The sequence below is a fragment of the Vigna umbellata genome, chromosome 2 (genome assembly GCF_029865625.1).
Source record: "Vigna umbellata cultivar VRB3 chromosome 2, Vumbellata_1.0, whole genome shotgun sequence".
Taxonomy (NCBI): Eukaryota; Viridiplantae; Streptophyta; class Magnoliopsida; order Fabales; family Fabaceae; genus Vigna; species Vigna umbellata.
The window spans coordinates 1,235,297-1,253,945 of NC_142166.1; the positions used below are offsets into that span (position 1 = coordinate 1,235,297).

The 18,649-nt window shown below is 32.7% G+C and overlaps 1 protein-coding gene across 2 annotated transcripts; it reads left to right on the forward strand.

Moving 5' to 3' along the window:
* Positions 1 to 5,203: 5,203 nt before the first annotated feature.
* On the forward strand, positions 5,204 to 17,904 carry LOC124827233 (E3 ubiquitin-protein ligase BRE1-like 2). 2 transcript variants are annotated; one of them, XM_088105680.1, is made up of 20 exons: positions 5,213 to 5,237; positions 5,346 to 5,460; positions 6,278 to 6,439; positions 6,627 to 6,720; positions 6,795 to 7,025; positions 7,164 to 7,331; positions 8,758 to 8,951; positions 9,044 to 9,127; positions 9,235 to 9,354; positions 9,461 to 9,647; positions 9,730 to 9,890; positions 10,970 to 11,041; positions 11,380 to 11,456; positions 14,965 to 15,156; positions 15,639 to 15,711; positions 15,824 to 15,910; positions 16,528 to 16,665; positions 16,807 to 17,009; positions 17,236 to 17,398; positions 17,613 to 17,904. In XM_088105680.1, exons 2-20 carry the CDS (start codon positions 5,353 to 5,355, stop codon positions 17,742 to 17,744), a joined length of 2,646 nt encoding a protein of 881 aa, XP_087961806.1. In that variant the 5' UTR covers positions 5,213 to 5,237; positions 5,346 to 5,352; the 3' UTR covers positions 17,745 to 17,904. The 2 variants fall into 2 exon arrangements, with proteins under 2 accessions (XP_087961807.1, XP_087961806.1); XM_088105681.1 differs by having other exon boundaries at positions 5,204 to 5,460; positions 9,235 to 9,339.
* The last annotated feature ends 745 nt before the right edge of the window (positions 17,905 to 18,649 follow it).

Here is an 18,649-nt window from a genome sequence, read left to right on the forward strand (position 1 = left end):
TTTTCTGGCTTTTGTTTTGAAATAAACTTCTACTGAGATGATTGATTTCTGAACAGAAAGTGGATACTGTGCTATTTTCTGCCTATAATATTAATCAATAATAGCATAAAGTTATACCTTTATCACTAGGAGTGTTACCGAAAATGAATGGTTAACATATATTAAAGCCATCATGTTAATGGTTTTAATAAAGTAGAAGGAACATTGAGAATATCTGGTTTATACTAAATATGAAAAAACATCTGTGTTGTGTTAACGTTTTTTGATTTGAACATATAAAAGATACGAACAAATATGATTTTTCTCTGTTGATATGGATATCATTATCTTTTTCTGTAAATTTAAGCGAAAGAATCCAACTTTGTAATGATTGTATAAAACGAATATTCTTCACCGTCCTTGTGAATAGTAATTCTTTAACAAATAAACATATTACTTACAATAAAAACAAGAAAGAAGGAACAAAACTTATCCTTCATGAATAAAATAGCACTAAGAAAAGCTGGAAAGAAAAGAAGAAGCTTATAGCGAAAGTATTAAGGAAAAGAAGCATATTTCCATGAATCAAAATAATACTTTACACGCACATATAGTTTGGATGGTTCTACGTTAATTTTTTTTATATACTTAGATTCAGCTTCTAAATAACAGATCAATAGTATTTTTAAGTGCAGCAAACATTATTCTATTTCCATATGTTGTGAGACTGAAAATTTGTTTCGAATTTAGTTAAAATTAATTTCAGGAAGAAACCTTATCTATGTTAGACTTGGATACGAATTTAACAAAAATGGGTATAAAACAATGTTAGACAATTATTGTAATTAAAGATGGATTAGACAAACCTTTGAGAAGATTACAAATTAACCCCTTGTGTGGGTTTGCGAGAACTTAACGAATTGCAGAGAAGGACAGTTTGCGTTGAGTTGTGATAAAAAATTTACCCACATACTTAATCCAAAATTGCATAAAGGGCCTTAGGTGAATGTAAATGGAGATCTACCAGACCCTACAAATGGGCACATATCTCATTCAACAAAGATAAAAATGGAGAATGAACAAAAATATTCCTACTGTTTGATATCTTTTTACTGGAAAATTAATGTATTTGCATTCTCTTTCAAGGAAAACAACAATAAAAGGGTTAGTATATGGGAGAGATTGAATAAACTATCAATAAATATTGTATCAGTAATACTTTTGTATATAAAATGAAATTATTGACCTAAGCATTTAATTATTTGTATTGACTTTTTTAAAATTGAATAACAATAAAATTATCGAATTATTTTTATTTTTATTTTTTTAAAACTATATATAATCTAATAAGATAACAAATAATTATATATAAAATGTGTGAGATATAAACTTACAATCCAATGAAAAGCTTTAAAAAGTAAAGTATGATTCAATTAAAAGTTATTAACCATTATAAAAATTACTTTAGTGGAACATTGTCTCCCCCTTGGCTTATTATACTTATGAGGGGAATTCGAATTGCGTCTATGGTATTCAAAACTCGCTATTAGGTAGAAAATTTACTTCATAGTGATAATAAATTTAATACTTTACATTAATATAAAATAATTTAATGTCTTAATTAAATATATAATGGCTAATGTATGGTTTTTTAAATATGATAAATATATATATAATTTGATAAAATTATTATTATTATGAAATTCAACTTTTAAATATTTAAATAATCTCATATGTAACAAATGATAATGAGTATAAACAAATATATAACATATAAGTTTATAAAATGTATTTATAGCTTTTTATGAAGAATTATAGTTTTAAACTTTTAAAATATATAAACACACTATTAATAATCACACTTGTATGTCTCCCTCATATTGTCATTTGTTTATATAGTTGACAAAATAAGTTAGTCCAGTCTATGGTTGTTGCTCCTTCCACCATCCCAAGTGTTTCTGCATCTCCCCACTATTTTCTTTTATTCCAAAAATACTTTACACCTCTCCACTAATTTCTTTTATTCCAAAAATACCTTACACCTCCCCACTATTCTCAATAATCTTTCTCTTTCTCTCTCAGCATTAATGAAGCATTTATATGGCTTATATTTAAACTTGTGATATATTGCAAAATATAAAATTCAGAGGAAACTTCAATATTAGTGCTTCTATCACTTTCATTTTATAAACTTAAAAGTTAGATGCAAATACAAAATAATAAACATAATAATATTAATAGTAAATAATATATTATTATTATATACTAACTTTATAATGACGAAAGAACTAAATAATTTCCAAATCTTTAACAAATAACTTTTCTTTTATATTTTAAGTATTTAATAATATTTTTATATTATTTATCTAATAAATTAAATACTTTATTCAAGTTATTTGAGTCAAACATGTCGGTAAGTTAAAACATAATATAATGTTAAAAATTATAGATATTAAATGTTAATTTATTAGATATTTAAGCTTGCCTCTCTGTAATTTCCAAAAATCATTTTTGCCTAGCTACAATTCTACTTGCTTATCAGCAATTTCCTTTGGAAGTTTGTTTTACCTAGCTCGCCCAAAGAACTTTAACTGCCTAGTGAGTGGAAAGGTTTGAAACTCTTTGTGATTTTATTTTTTGCTCTCATTCAATGGAGTTTTGGATCACCTAACAAGTCTACATAAATAAAAATGAGAGTGATTTATGAGTTTGATCAATTGATTATAATTGGTGTTTGTATCTCTTTTACAGACAATGCTTGACACAAATTAATTCGAAAAAGGACTATTATGAGCCAATTGGTCCAAATTCATATACATATGCTCAAATATTTCATATATCATACATCAATTTAGCACACAAAATTTTACACAAACATTTCACAAATACTAATTTACTTAAGTTCATGAGAGGTTTCTAACTCAACCAAAAATTACAAACTAGACATAATACAATTTCATTAGAAATCAATATATAAATCACAACAAGCATAAACATTTATAAAAATATTACCAACTTCCCTTATTTGGATTATAAACCACTAGTACAAAATTTTTCGCTATCTTTAAATACCTCTACTCATACAAATAACTCATATCAATGATTTGGTTATACTCGGACGATACTAACGAGGAGAGATTCAACTTGAACTCTTAAACATTACATGCAAGCCCAAAAAACCCAAGTTTAAAACAACTCAAATGCAACAAATTTTTTAAAAGACCAAAATAAAGGACAACAAAATGAACTTATCTTCTTTCATAAATCAATTTTATAATATTACCTCGACAACATAAGTTCTATTTTGATTTTAAACAATTATATAAATTCGTTAGAATCTTAAAGAAAAATTAGAAGAGAAAAAAATTCAAGAAAATAATGATTTTCATAAAATAAAATTGAGTAACTCATACTTCTGTATATAAATTAGACTTTTATTAATAAAATAATTAAGTTTATTTTTTAAAAGACACTTATTTTTTTACACATTTTCTGTTCCATGTTAATTACTTATATTTAAATAACATTTTTATTTTCAAAATTTCAAAGTTCCCTTCCCCTAGACTAAATTTTATACTAATCTTATATTATTTGTATAGATGTAATAAAATTTTTAAAATATACTAAAATATGAATAATTTCATTATTTTATTACTTTTTTAATTTTTTCACAATTTAACGGAAATATTTATGATGATATAAAAACACATGCAACTATTTTTATTCAAATAAAACAGGTGAGTTGGGAAAATACTTACTTTATATATATAAACTTATTAACTGTGCAACTAACTATTCCTAAAAGGTATACTTAAAATCACATTGTAAAACAAAAAAGGATTACTCCAAATTATATTGCTAACATAGCGTAACTATACATAATGAAAGATAAAAAACTTCACGTAAATAGAAAAATTAAAAGGTGACAATTTATGATTTAACTTATAGCCTTTCTTATTCTCACTGCACCTTGATTTAACAAAATATTTAATTTGACATAAGAAATGTAAGAGAAGTTTAAATATTATGTAGATAACATGAAATTCTAAAATAATTTGTCAATTCTAAACATATACATCCAAATTATCACAACTTGTTTGGACATCTTGTAGTCCAATAACTAAATTGCAAAATAATTTTACTATTAATAGACAACATTAAATACAAGGCTTCTTACATAAAATATCAAATTTTATAGTAGAAATTTATTACATAAAATATCAAAATTTTATAAGATTTCGAGTTTTTGTACTTTTTTTTAGCTGCTATGTAAAATACCTATGAAAAATTCCCTATCAAACTATAATATCATTACATTTTCAAATTATAACAATTTTTTAATTATTATAAATATATATTTTAATATATAACTTAACAATTGTTTCGGTGTAAATGTTTTCCGGTGTGTCTTTGTTGCTTCTAAATGTCTGGGGCGCTCTCTTCTCCTCCATTGTTGTCATTCGCGCTCCTTCAGCTCGTACCGCTCGTCTACTTTCGCCAAGGGAGGGGAAGTACCTGCGAAGATACTCCGACGCTCAAGTCAGATGTGAGTTATGGAACCTCAGCTCTCAAGAAAGTGATTATATTATCACTGTAGAATATTATCTAGAGTTCCTCGGGCATAAGTGGAACATAGAGGAACGTACCTGGACTTTTGCCGTGTCATTGTATTTATAGGCCAATAAAAATAACCTTACCTAAAAATGTGGTTAGTTACTCATAAATATCTTAACCGCTTAAAATATCTAAGATATTTTATCCAATAAATATCTTACTATACATACGATACAACAATTATATTTATTATTATGCTTTTCAAATTGACACTTTTTTTTATCATTCATCCAAACATAGTTAAAACATGAAGTTACTTTAAAATGGTTGATAATAGGCATGAACTTTGATTTTAGTTTTTATGAAAAATAGTTTTTTATTTTTCAAAAATTTAAATTACTATATTGATTTAAACATGATTTTTTTAACTCAATAACTAGTGTGATGTGATATTAAGAAAAACATAATAAATTTTAATTTTAGAGTAATTAAAAATATTTTTTTATGGAAACCAAAATAAAAAATATCAGTATTAAAAGTATATTTAAGCTTAATTTAAAATATATTTAGATAAAATTATAAGTACATAAAATTAAATACTATTTTATAAATGAAAATGGTCAATTGCTATTTACAAATATAAAAAATGCAGAAAGTGGTTCCACTGCACATCACCCTAAACTTGAGTAAATGTGTTTTCTCTGGTGTGCTGTGTGACTCCATTTCTTTTGTTTATCATTGAGAACTCTGAAGAATTGAGCAAGTTTTGATCTGGATTCCTAATGCTGTGGTCGTTTTGTTAAAAATTTCAGAATCTCAATGGAAAACTCAGACCACGACGAACCCGAGAAGAAGAGGCCTCATCTCACCTCTGTTTCTTCTCGCACATCTAGAAACTCCATCAACTCTCCTACCACCAACAAAACTGTAAGCCCTTTCTCTCGCTATATGTTTTTGTTGTGCATCCATGTGTTCATATATATGTTGCTTTTCACCTCTTTCATCACACTATTGTGCTCTGTTGATGATCCGGTTCTGAATTTTTGTAGAGTTTGCTTTGAATTTGGTGTATAATTGCATTCTTTGAACTGCTTGGTACTGTGGACACAGAATGAATTGTTTCTTTTAATCTGGGTGGATGAAATTTTGGATAAAGTTTTGATTTTTATGACAAGGGGGTAACAGCGAGATTGTGCTTATTGTCAACTTAGTAAAGTCCATTAACGAACTTAGCTTCTTAAGATAATTATTGGTGATACTTTTTTACTAGTTATAGGAAAAGTACATGATGTATGCTGTAAACAAAAAAGAGAAAGGTAGTGAGAAAGAGAATCAAAATATCTGTAGTAAGTTTTAAACTAATCTCGTGACAGTTGAGAATTCTAATTTATGCATATATCATTCTAAAAGAGAATTACAAACGAAAAAAATTGGTGTGGTTGCTAAGGGGTTTAGCTCACTTCATTGAGCAGTGTGTGTGGGCTGCCAAGAGGGGAGTAATTAGCAAGGGTGACTTTGATGTCTTGTGATTGTTGATGTTTTCATGACACTGAGAGCCTTTCATTTAGAAGATTCAGGCAAGGGTTTTTATGAGCATTGAGATGCTTAACTAGATTCAGGTAAAAAAAATGTTTGGTTTCTTGTTTATCATGCAATTACTCTTTCTGTGTGGCATCAAGATTCTTTTTCAATGTTAGTTGTTCAATAGTTTTACTTGTGTAACGCGGATGGTATGCTCCCCCAGGCTGATGCAGGAGTCTTACAGTTTCAGAATCAGCAGCTTGTTCAACAGATCGACGTCCAGAAACATGCTTTGCATGGCCTTGAAGAAAAAATTAGAGAATTAAAAGGAAAGCAAAGTTCTTATGATGACTTGTTAATTGCTTTGAACCAACTCTGGACTCAGGTTATTCTTTATCATCATGCTCTGGTTTCTTTCACCCTCCGTTGAGTTTAGTGTTCTCCTCTCTTGAAAATAGCACTACCATATATAGAGTATGCCCGGGATGTCATTGGATGGCAGGCAATGCACTTTTTCTCATATTCCTGTAGGATAATATGCTATCTGGCTTAATTTTCTTATGTCTTTCTAGTTGGTTGACGATATGATTCTTCTTGGAATACAAGCTGGGAGAGGCAAAGGCAAAGACAAGTTGCGGTATTTGACTGACATTGAAAATCCTGAAGGTATATACACACCTACAAGTACTCTTTTCTTAGTGTAAAGGTAATTCAATAGACTGACTTGACTTACTCTCTAGGTTCACTTCCTTTGTGTCCTGCTGAGGATATATTTCTATGTAGATTAATCCAGAAAGATTCCATTAAAGGAATCAGTGATGATGAGATCACTGGTTATGTTGAGGAGGCCCTTGGTTTGCGTCAATCATCTACAATAGAGTTGTTGAAACTCCTAAAAGATATTATTGATGATCAGATGGAAAGATCAGGCGGTATAGCTCAGCTTTTGGACGGAGATATATCTTCAGAAGGTAAAAAATAGGATATGCAATCCTGTTGTTGAAGCATATAGTTTTTGTTTAAAATATTTTTATATCATATATCAGTGTTGTAGAATAGTTAGAAAATATTTATACAAATGACCTGTTGTTACTCATTCTGGTTTGCAGATGCTATAACCCTAATGACTAAGATTGATGATATGATGAAAGAGGAGGCAAATAATTTGCAAGAAGTGATTGATACTCTCCATGCAAAGCATAAAGAGTATACTGTTGGTATTCAAAATTTTATCAATGAGTGCTTACAAGAAAAATCTGATATTAAACATCTAGCAGGTCTGTAAAATGTTCTTTTTTTTCTTTTTCTTTTAAATTAGTTATTGTGAACTTTAGAAATAAAAAAATGTGAAATTTAATGAACTTGATTATCATATGCTATGGTTTAAATGGATTACAACATGGTTTAATAGAAGAAGATTTCCTCGTATTTAATAGTCCTTTTTTTTTCTGTTAAAGTGGTAATATTATATGTTGTATGAATAAATCTCCCATTTGATCCCCAAATATGTATCATTCATTTAGACTGAATTTATGTAATAATCCTTCTAGAAATGAATTGAATGTTTTGAAAAAATTTCAAGGACCAAATGGGGCCTTGCTCCAAAATTTTTGGAGCTTCTCTTACTGGAAAATTGTTTTTGAATGTCTTGCACACATTATTCTTCTCTTATTGCTTTGGTAATTGATTAGCTTTTTGTTTGAAAATTATTTTCGTTTTGTAACTCTTTCTTTATAGATGAACGTGCTTAAAAGGTTAAGCTAAAGTTAAATTAGGAAATCTTTTATTCAGTCTATATGATGCTATGTAAAAGAATGCATAGTACTTTGATTAGACCAGCAATCTTCCTAAGCGATAGTCATTAAAAGTTGAAAAGTCAATCAAGCTACGTAGTTTGGAATGAGCTGATCTTGTTTTATCCAATTGAAAAATGGAAGAAAATTTGTTAGTGCGGAATGAAACATTTTTAAGAAATTAATATGATTTATAGTTGGATTATTTTATTGGAAAATTATAATATTGAAATTTCTTGTTTTGCAAAATTATAAAATAGGTATTGATTTGATTTTGAAATCCTATTGATTTTAGATTTGTATAAATCCTCCATCCAATTTGGTTGATTTGGGTGGATATGTTTTTATTTTAGTTTTAATTGTTGGATATACCAATTCATGTGCACGTTTTAAGGTTGGTGAATAGAAGAACAACTACTTAAAAAAGTTGACTTAGGTCATGACGCTCCCACCAATTGAGGCTTGGGGGGTTGATGTACTTGCCCTACTAGTGGATAGGCTAGTTGGAGGGTTTGAACCTATGGCTGATCACAAGGCAGCAACCTTACCATTATGCCAAGGCTTGCTTGTAAGCTTTTCTGAAATTCAAATATAATTTAGAAATAACAACATCCTCAGAAGAGGACGATGGTTCTTTTGTCCTGTGCTTAGGAGGGAGAGAATTTTAGTTATGCAGTTGCATAATTCAATAATGTTGGAAAATTATAAAGAAGAGTTAAATTACAGTGTTTTAATTGGTCTGGTTAAAATTAATCAGGAATCGATATGACCAGAATTAATGTCCTTAGATTTATGCAGAGATTTTATGCGTACTTTTAGAAATCATAGAAGGAGAACTGTGATTGCTTTTATTTTTTGGCTGATTGCTTTTCATAATCATCACTAGAGTATTTTCTTGTCTTATGTAAAGGTGAGCTTGATGAGATTGTGGCTGAACTTGAAGAGAGTAGAAGAAAACTAGTCAATTTGGAAATGCAAAAGGATACGTCAATAGGGATGAATTCTCCCAATGCAGATGCAGTAAATGGAAATCTGTCTCCTGAAAACATTGCGGACAGGACCATGGGTTTGCGTGAGTTGAAGGATTCAATTGAAGAAGCAAAGGTTTTGCTCACGTGATTTTCTTTCCCTGAATCTGTAATTCCTTTGTCCTTGTTCTTTATCTAAAGAAGATATATGATTGCATAATGTCATAGATTGTGGACGCTGATCGTATCTCTGAGCTCCAAGAGGCACAGGAAGACAATCAGACCTTGACAAAGCAATTCCAAGATCTTCAGGTTTGTAAGTTTGGATTATCTAGTATGATCATATTTTCTCGAATTGTTGAGATCAGTTCGTTATAGAATCCCATGTAAAAGTTAGTTTCATCTATATTTATTTCCAGAATGAACTGAAAGATGATAAGTACATACGCAGTTCACGAATATACTCTTTAGCTAATGATCAACTTCAACATTGGACATCTGAATTGGCGCGGTATAAAACATTGGTAGAATCTCTGCAGGTTAACAGTGCTTTCCTTTTTTTTTTCCTTTAGTTGTGTTACAGTTTGGTTTTAATTTCATATTTGCGGTTTCCTCTTTTACAATTTCTTTTAAATGTTATTTTAGGCTGGCAGTGTTCATATTGCAAAATGGGAGAATGAACAAAATTTGAAATTGGAGTCTGCTGATTCTGCAAGGCAGCTCCTTGACAATTCTGATCATAGGATTGATGACCTAGAGCACCAGTTGCAGAAGTGTATTATTGAAAAGAATGATCTTGAAATTAAAATGGAAGAAGCTAAACAGGATGCTGGTCAGCCTTTAACTTGTTTTGTGTTAGAATTGTGTTGGATGTGATTTGATCGCTCAGTTTCTTACAGTGTTATATATTTCAGGGAGAAAAGATATCAAATCTGAGTTTCGTGTCATGGCTTCAGCTTTATCTAAAGAAATGGGAATGATGGAAGCTCAATTAAAGCGATGGAAAGATGCAGCTCACGAGGCTGTATCATTACGGGAGAAAGCACATTCACTAAGAGAAGTATTGAACGTGAAGGTTGTTGCACAAACTCATTTGATATTAATATAATTTGCCATTTCATTTTCTTTCCCACCCACTTTGTGACAAGTCTTCCAAATAAATTTATCTAGTTAGATTGAATCTACAATGTTCTCTGCTTTGTCACTTACAAGGAATTTGGGTTTCACAAGAGCATGTCTTTTAGCTGACTTAATTTTTGTTGTTAAATGTAAAGAAATGATTCAATCAAATGCTAACCTGGCTTGTTTTTGAAATATTACTCTAGCATACCGGAACAAGTAAAAGGACTTTTAATTCAGTATAAAGTGACATTATTGAATGCAATAAATATATCCTTCAAAATTGTTAATTGTTCCTATAGACATTGAATTCCAAGTGTCCATTTCTTTGTTTAATGAAGATGATGCAGTTCTGTATGCATGTTAAATTATAGCAAGTCAATGAAAGACTTCTAAATTGATGCAAGTTAACAAAAACAATACACTTCCATTGCAATAAATCATGGTTACTGGATAAAACACTATGGTTAGTATATGATAGTTTGTGGTTATAAATAAAAATGGAATTTTTTTTTGTGGACTAACCACCTTGAATTTAATGACATAAAATTGTTAGTTGGAAAAATGAAGGAAGAGCATATGGGTGGAAGGTTTTGCCACTTACCACTAGTAGTGTATAGAGTAGTTTACAGTTTTAATCAGTTTGGTACTTAACTAACTAACTACAGTCAGTTAGGGCGAGCTGTAGTCTAGTCAAAATAGGCTGCACAAGAACTTATTTATTATATTTAAATACCTGAAATTTTAGTTTACATAAACCTCTCTCTCCTTTGGCTTAGTTCTACTTTCTTCAAATACAAACAGTATCCACTGTAAATAACTAACTGCAGTCAGTTATGCTGAGCTGTCAGTTAGCTATGCTGAGATGAAGACTAGTCAGCATAGCCTCCATAGCAAGTTACTGGTTCTACATAGATACCTGTATTTTCAGTTTACATGAATCACTCTCTTTCAGCTTAGTTTTACTTTCTTCAACCACATACAAGATATACCTTATTAGCATTAAGGTTGGCTAATTACTTTGTTGTGATGCAGACAAGTGAACTAAAGAGCCTTGCAAACAAATGTGCTGAGCAGGTTTTGGAAATCAGGTCTTTAAAAATGCTGGTAAGTCTGCCTTGGCCTTTAACTTTGTGTCACTCTTGATCTATAGGCATTTTCTTCTTTAATGGCTTTGCTGTATAGCAGTGACTCTTCTCAGTTTTCTTGTTGGGGTTTAAGTTGATTGATGCCACTTACATATTACTTTCTGAATCTAGAGTATGTCTGTGACTGAATCAGATATGATTGCAAATCTTTTCTGTTGTCTTTGATTTGTATCTTGCATGTGCACGGTCATCTTTTCTTCCAAAGGTTACATAAAGATATTTTAGTTGTGATTTTAGGGGGATTCTTGATTCTCTAAACTAATTTTCAAATAAATTGATTGTGATATTTTGGTGCAGACTGAAAAGTTACAGAAAGAGAATCAGGAGTTAGAATTTGTTTTGGATATGTATGGCCAGGAGAATTATGATAAAAGGTATGCTGATTTGAATTATTAAAATGGTGGGGTGAGTTTCTTGAGGATAATTTATGAGGTAGCATTTCTTATAAAAAGTATATGCTGAGTTTCTGATACATCACAAATGTAGCGACCTTTTTGCACATATTGTTTGCAAATAATATTTGTTAATGCACTTAAGAACCAGTATGTTCATGTATTGCTTAATAGAACACAATTAGTGTTCATGGGTATTAGTGTGTGATGGTTTGCACTCAATATTATCCCATTAACTAAGTCTCCAATTATATCATACCAAGTTATGTGCTGATTGAGTACAGAGACTACCAATGGACTCTTTTATGGTAGTTCCTTGAATCTCCTTGTAAGTTCAATATTTGTCTTACACTACATGTGATATTTGGAAGAAGGCTCTAAGTGTGTATTTTAATGATTTCCAACAACTGTATGATATTATTTTTTTGGTTTAGCCACCCTCTAGAATCCAAACTATATTCCCATACTTCTAGCATGGGACCCCATACCTCTAGCATGGGACCCCATACCTCTAGCATGGGACCCATACCTCGCAATTGGATTTTAACATAGTGGATCCCAAATAAACTCAGAATCTTCTGTGTTCTCTATCTCTATATTCATTATTCATGTATCCTTTGTACAGTTTAATCAACGGAGGCAATATCCCAAATAAGTCCGTAATTTTCCTTTGGTCCTAAGTGTTTCCATTCATGGTGTGCAACTTGTTAAGCTTTTACTGTTACTTGAGATTGAAAAGAAATAATTCTTGAGGGCTTGATTGATCCCTCTCATAATCTTCTATTTATAAAAATAAATTGATACAAGAGTACATGATAAGTAGGGTAACCTTAGACACAATATAATCATGATAGGGTAACCTAGACACAATATAATCATGATAAATAGGGTAACCTAGACACAATATAATCATGATAAATAGGGTAACCTAGACACAATATAATCATGATAAATAGGGTAACCCTAGACATAATATAATCATGATAAATAGGGTAAATATTCTAACACTCCTCCTCAAGCTAGAGCATACAAATTGTATGTGCCAAGCTTGGAATAAATAAACTCAGTCCAACAAAATCAACTTGTCTAAAATGTCGAGGCAATAGACGTGGTAACTCTGACTTCGAATAAGATGTACATATGCTTCAGAACATCAAGAGAGAATGTCTATAAACCAAATTGGACTCACAAACCAGCGTAACCAAAGAGACTCCTCATAAGCTTATGGAGAATAATATTGGACAACCACGAAACTTCATCTAGCACCATGAACTTTAAGTAGGATGACTTTGACAAAGTTGATTTCCATCAAAAGTGAATGATGAGTGGTAGACAACGACAAACTGCAGAGATTGGATTTCCATCAAGTAAGGATGGGCCTGCATGGCTAAAAGCGACAAAAATGCAGGGACTGCTATATCTGATTAGTTGGGGCCTATAGTGGCTGAAAGTGAAAAAAATGCAGGGACTGCTATCTCTGACTAGTTGGGGCCTGCAGTGGCTGAAAGCGACAAAACTGTAGGGAGTGTCATCTCTGACTAATTGGGGCCTGCAGTGGCGGAAAGCAGGGACTGTCATTTCTGACTAGTTGGGGCCTCTGACTAGTGGCTAGAAACATACTCCCCCTCACTGCAGGGACTAAATTGCCATTACTGACTGATGGGGCCTGCAGTGACTAAATTGCCATCACTAACTGATGGACCCTGTAGGAACTAAATTGCCATCACTGATTGATGGGGCCTGTAGTGGCTGGAAACATACTCCCCCTCACTTTAAGGACTAAATTGCCATTATTGACAGATGGGGCATGCAGGGAATAAATTGCCATCACCGACTGATGGAGCTTGCAGGGACTAAATTGTCATCACTGACTGATGGGGACAGTAGTGGCTGGAAGCGACAAAACTACAAGCACTGCCATCACTAACTGACAAGGTGATGGGGCCTGCAGTGGCTGAAAGGAAAAAACTGCAGGGACTGCCATCACTGACTGATGGGGCATGCAGTGGCTGGAAACATATTGCAGTGTTTGGAAACATACTCCCCTCACGACAAACGACGAAAATGACGATGGCGCCGATGACAAATCGTGAAGGTGGAAGATCATAATGGTCTCCTTTATTCATCAAAGCATCCAAAAACATATCTGACCAGGGACTGGTGAAATTGTTTGACTTAGATTCTGAATCTTGCTAGAAATAAATTTCCCTCATGCCATGAGGAACCTTCAACCTATGACTTTGGTGTTGAAATTCCTTGGTGTTAACGAACTAATAGCACTGACTCTCTTTGGAGACTTGTAAATAAATGACACAAGCTATCAGGAACATCACAACTGCTACAATACGCAAATGCTAAAACAGAGGTATAATGCTGAAATAGAGTTTTTTTTTTTTATTTGGTCGAGCGACAAACAAGCGCCGAAAGCTTATCGAAGAGAAGTCGTGTGTGACAAGATGAGAATGAGGCAACGACTAGGGATGAGTCGCACTCCTCGAGGCGCACAAAACCCCTAACTTCGCCAGAGAAAATGTGACAATGGCGGAGGCGAATGTCGAACAAATGTGGCGTGCATGGCGGCGCCTGGATGAGAACTAACCCTCTCGCTCAAGGAGGCGATCCAGATCACTAGTCGTCGGACTAAACTGTGGCAGCAGATGGCAACAGACGACAATAGACGGTGGTCGGCAGCGGACAATGGCGGACGGTGACAAACAGCGTCGGGAACAGAAGTTGATGGTGACAGACTTCTGTGGACAACTCCTCACAGTGGCAAAACAGGGTTTGATGGACAACGACAAATGGCACCAGACAACGACAAACGACGTCGAACAACTGCAAACGGCGCCTAGACAGCAGCAAAAGGCACCGGGACAACGACAAACTGCGCCTGGACAGCGGCAAACGGCACCTGGACAGCGGAAAACGGTGCTTGACAGTTGTGGACAACAAATAAGGTTTGAAGACTAAACAGAAATCTGAACAGGACTACTCATTGAAGTATTTCAGAAAAGATGAAATTTTTAAGACCGCCGGTGGCCAGTGCCGCCACCGGCGGCAACAAACACAGAGTAGGAAGAGACTCAGACAACCTGCTCTGATACCAACTTGAGATTGAAAAGAAATAATTCTTGAGGGCTTGATTGATCCCTCTCATAATCTTCTATTTATAAAAATAAATTGATACAAGATTACATGATAATTAGGGTAGCCTTAGACACAATATAATCATGATAGGGTAACCTAGACATAATATAATCATGATAAATAGGATAACCTAGACACAATATAATCATGATAAATAGGGTAACCCTAGACATAATATAATCATGATAAATAGGGTAAATATTCTAACACTGTTAAATTTAACTTAAGAGGTAAGTATTTAGTTGTTCGTGGTAACTTGCTACAGAATTTATTTTGCATTGAAATCAAAATTATGTATACTGGGATGATTCGATCTTGATTTTCTGTAAAACTTGGCTATCAGTTATTCAGAGGTTAGAGAATCTGAAAGTAAGGCTCACTCTCAAGCTGAAATACTAAAAAATGCTTTGGATGAGCATAGCCTAGAGTTGAGAGTAAAAGCTGCTAATGAAGCTGAAGCTGCTTGTGAACAAAGGCTTTCTGCCGCTGAAGCTGAAATAGAGGACTTGAGGGCCAAGCTGGATACGTCTGAGAGGTTGGTCTTTAGGTGTACTTTCTGTATTGAGTATGGCTTTGCTTAATCGACAAACTTGTCTATCAATTTTACTTCCCTCACAAACCCATATTTGTGCCTGTTTATTTTGGGAGAGAAATTTGTTGTTATGAAGAGTGGTTCTGATACCTTGTCATTAACCAATTAACCTAAAAGCTCAGGCTGTTAAGATACAACATCCCTTTTATGCTTTATATCTTTGGCATGTACAATTTTATTGAAATAAAAAATCTATTTTGAAATTTGTTTAACTCAAGAATGTCTTGACAGTTTATTTTTTTTTTTGTTTTTTTCAGTTGTTTGTTAGAATGTTCTTTATCAGATAGAAGTCCAATGTGTCCTCTTAGTATTTTCAATTTTTTATATTGACTGTTGTCATATGAATGGAATAAACCTTTACAAACTAGCTTGTCTGTTAATATGCTGATACATACCATTTCCATGTTTTATCTGTCCATGTTCAGGGGTATTTTGGAGCTAACTGAGGCTATTAAAGTTAAAGAAGCTGAGGCAGAGGCATATATATCTGAAATTGAGGTTTGCTATCTGACTTTTTCTCCCCCTTCGTACTAGATGAACAGAAATAAGTGGATTTGTTTACACTAACTCTCATTTCTTGTGATATAATTATTTGATTGCTATCATGAAGACTATTGGTCAAGCATATGAAGATATGCAGACACAGAACCAAAATCTGTTGGACCAGGTGATTGAGAGGGATGACTATAATATTAAGGTATATCTTATTTTCATCTTCAGTAAACACTATCTCATTATGATCTTCACCGTTTTTCCATGAACAACAGCAATGCATAGGTTATTTTCCTGGCTTTTGCTGTTCTGGTTGATGAAAAATATCTGGTTCGACTTTGTAGCTAATATATTAACTTCTGCTGTTTTGTGTAGAAATATATGTCAATATTTTGAAGAACTGATTATTCATGAATCCACATGTCAAAGTTAGCATCTGGTTAATTTATAGAAAAATCATTTTAAAAGGGTGGACTACTTAAGTGGATTTTATAGATCATGGATATAAGATGGAATCATTATTAGGAAGTTTTTTGTTTTTGGAGAACGTGTGAGCAGCATATTCTAGAATCAGCTCTGGATCAACCTAGAAATTTGGGATAATCAATTTTGGGAAAAATCTTAGACAATAATCAATTTTCTCAAACATCGTGAAATTTTGCTGTATGAGAATTGATTTTGGCAGGGATAAAATCTCACTCAAACAAGAACTTTTTTACCCAGAAAGTTGTGCAATTTACTAAATCCTAGTGATATTTGCTCAAATAATTCGACTTTTGGTTAGTGAGATTATGTTTTTATAATATTCTGATTCTAATGCAGCTTGTATCAGATAGCGTGAAGGCAAAACAGGCCTACAACACTCTATTGACCCAGAAACAGGCCTTAGCTAAACAACTTCAACAACTAAATACTTCAATAGAAAATTCAAAAGCGAGGATTGCACATAGTGAAGAACAGGTCCAACTTCCCCCGCTGCCAGACCCCTCCCCCCTCCACTGGTCCCTTTTTTTTTCTAATATATTGGGAAATTATGCTGAACAAGTTTGCTACAGCAGCAGTTGCTTACTGTTTTGTTAAACAATATTTTGAATCCTGCAGATGAAAAGCATTCTATCTGAAGCCATTAAGTGTAATCAAGAAGAAAAACACCTTGCGGTCACCCTGGAATTTGCAAGGTGGGAATTGGCAGATGCCGAGAAGGAATTGAAGCTGCTCAAGTCTTCTGTTTCCTCTTCAGAGAAAGAGTACGATCAAATTCAGAAAGACACGGAAGCTATTGAAATGGAATTGGAGAGTGAAAGGTATTTTTTCTTTTCAAGGAGGTTGGTCATACATCAAGTCCTGATCAGGGATAGATTTTCAAAGAAAGATTTTACATTGCCACAACTTGCAGATACAATTTCAATTCTAATAATGATCCTCTAGACTCAATAAATTGAGGGATTAGTAAGGTTGGTTAGGGGTTGAATAAACAATGAGTCGCAAAAGTAGTCTTGGAACTTAGGAATCTTGGGATATGTCGTGCAGGAGTTCAAGGAAGAAGCTAGAGGAAGAATTAAGGGAATTGAACAGCCAAATTGCTGAGCTGACTTCTGAAACTGGAGAAACCACAATACAAAAACTTGAAAAAGAAATAAGGATATGCAAGAACATGATCAAGTGTACTGTCTGCACTGATCGTCCTAAGGAGGTAACAACATGCCGACTTATCCAATTTCATTCACTTCTTGTTTTCATTGTACTTAATTTGACTTGTCTAAAAGAAGTGTCATGATTTTTATGAAATAGGGATAATAGCCCAAGTTGATTTGACATATTTTCTTGGACTTACAACTGCACATATGTAGTATCTAAGTTATAATTTACAACGGCAACAAGTAAAAGTTGATGTGTGTATTTGGCAGGTTGTGATTGTCAAATGCTATCATTTGTTCTGCAATCCATGCATTCAGAGAAATCTAGAGCTTCGGCACCGCAAATGTCCTGCATGTGGAACAGCATTTGGACAGAGTGATGTCCGTTTTGTAAAGATATGAGACAGATGTTTAGATAACTTGTAGATAGGAGTTGATTTTATTGTTTTGGTTCCTTGGTTCCTACTGTTTGTCATTGTTACCTTCATTATATAGGTTCAAACAAGCATTCCTACCTCATGAGCAATTAATATATGCATTAGAGAATTCACTTTTTGTTGCACTTTTTTGTGTCACATACTCCTTCCTTTCTCACACGATATAACTTCTCAAACTCCGACATTTTTTTACTGAATTTATACGATTCCAAACCCAGAATACGTTTGAAAGAAAATTAGTTCATTGCAGTCTGACTGAAGAGGCGTTGACCAGCTTTATTTAACCACTTGAAGTATTTTTCTGAGCTACTTTTTACAGAACAAAGCCCTTTTTTCTTTGTTTATACAGGAAGAAGTGTTGACATGTTTTACTACAGTCTAACATATTTTTAATATGCTCTGGCTTAGGAATTAGAATTAGAATTGCTTTTATAATATGCATTGTTGCGTTTCGGAAATAATTACGATTTTTATTCAGAATGTTTGTTTTGCCAACGTAAAAATTCAAAATTTCCAGGATGTTATATCCGGATACTTTTTTCTGTAAAACGTGTCTTGTCGAAACTAATTTGTTTAAAATACTTTTATAACGTGTAATCAGCGAGCTTTTTAATAAATTCTAGATTTGTATCTATTCACATAAGTATTTTGTATAATATCTAACAAAGTCAGTTTATAACAATTCTCTATTACAAAACACAACTTATACAAAATAAGATCACCTTAGATTTATACTACAAAACCATCATCATTTGGAATTGTATCCACCACTACGTCATCATCTGCTTACACTATTAAGGTAATCATTGTAAACAAAGAGAACGCAAACAAAAACAACACAGAAGAAAATGTTAAGCTAATGTGCAAAAA

Coding starts and splice junctions, on each gene's coding strand:
- LOC124827233 (XM_088105680.1), top strand. CDS start 5,353: ATGGAAAACTCAGACCACGACGAACCCGAGAAGAAGAGGCCTCATCTC. Junction 9,355..9,460: donor CATTGGTAGAATCTCTGCAG/GTTAACAGTGCT, acceptor ATGTTATTTTAG/GCTGGCAGTGTTCATATTGC. Junction 17,399..17,612: donor GCACTGATCGTCCTAAGGAG/GTAACAACATGC, acceptor TGTATTTGGCAG/GTTGTGATTGTCAAATGCTA.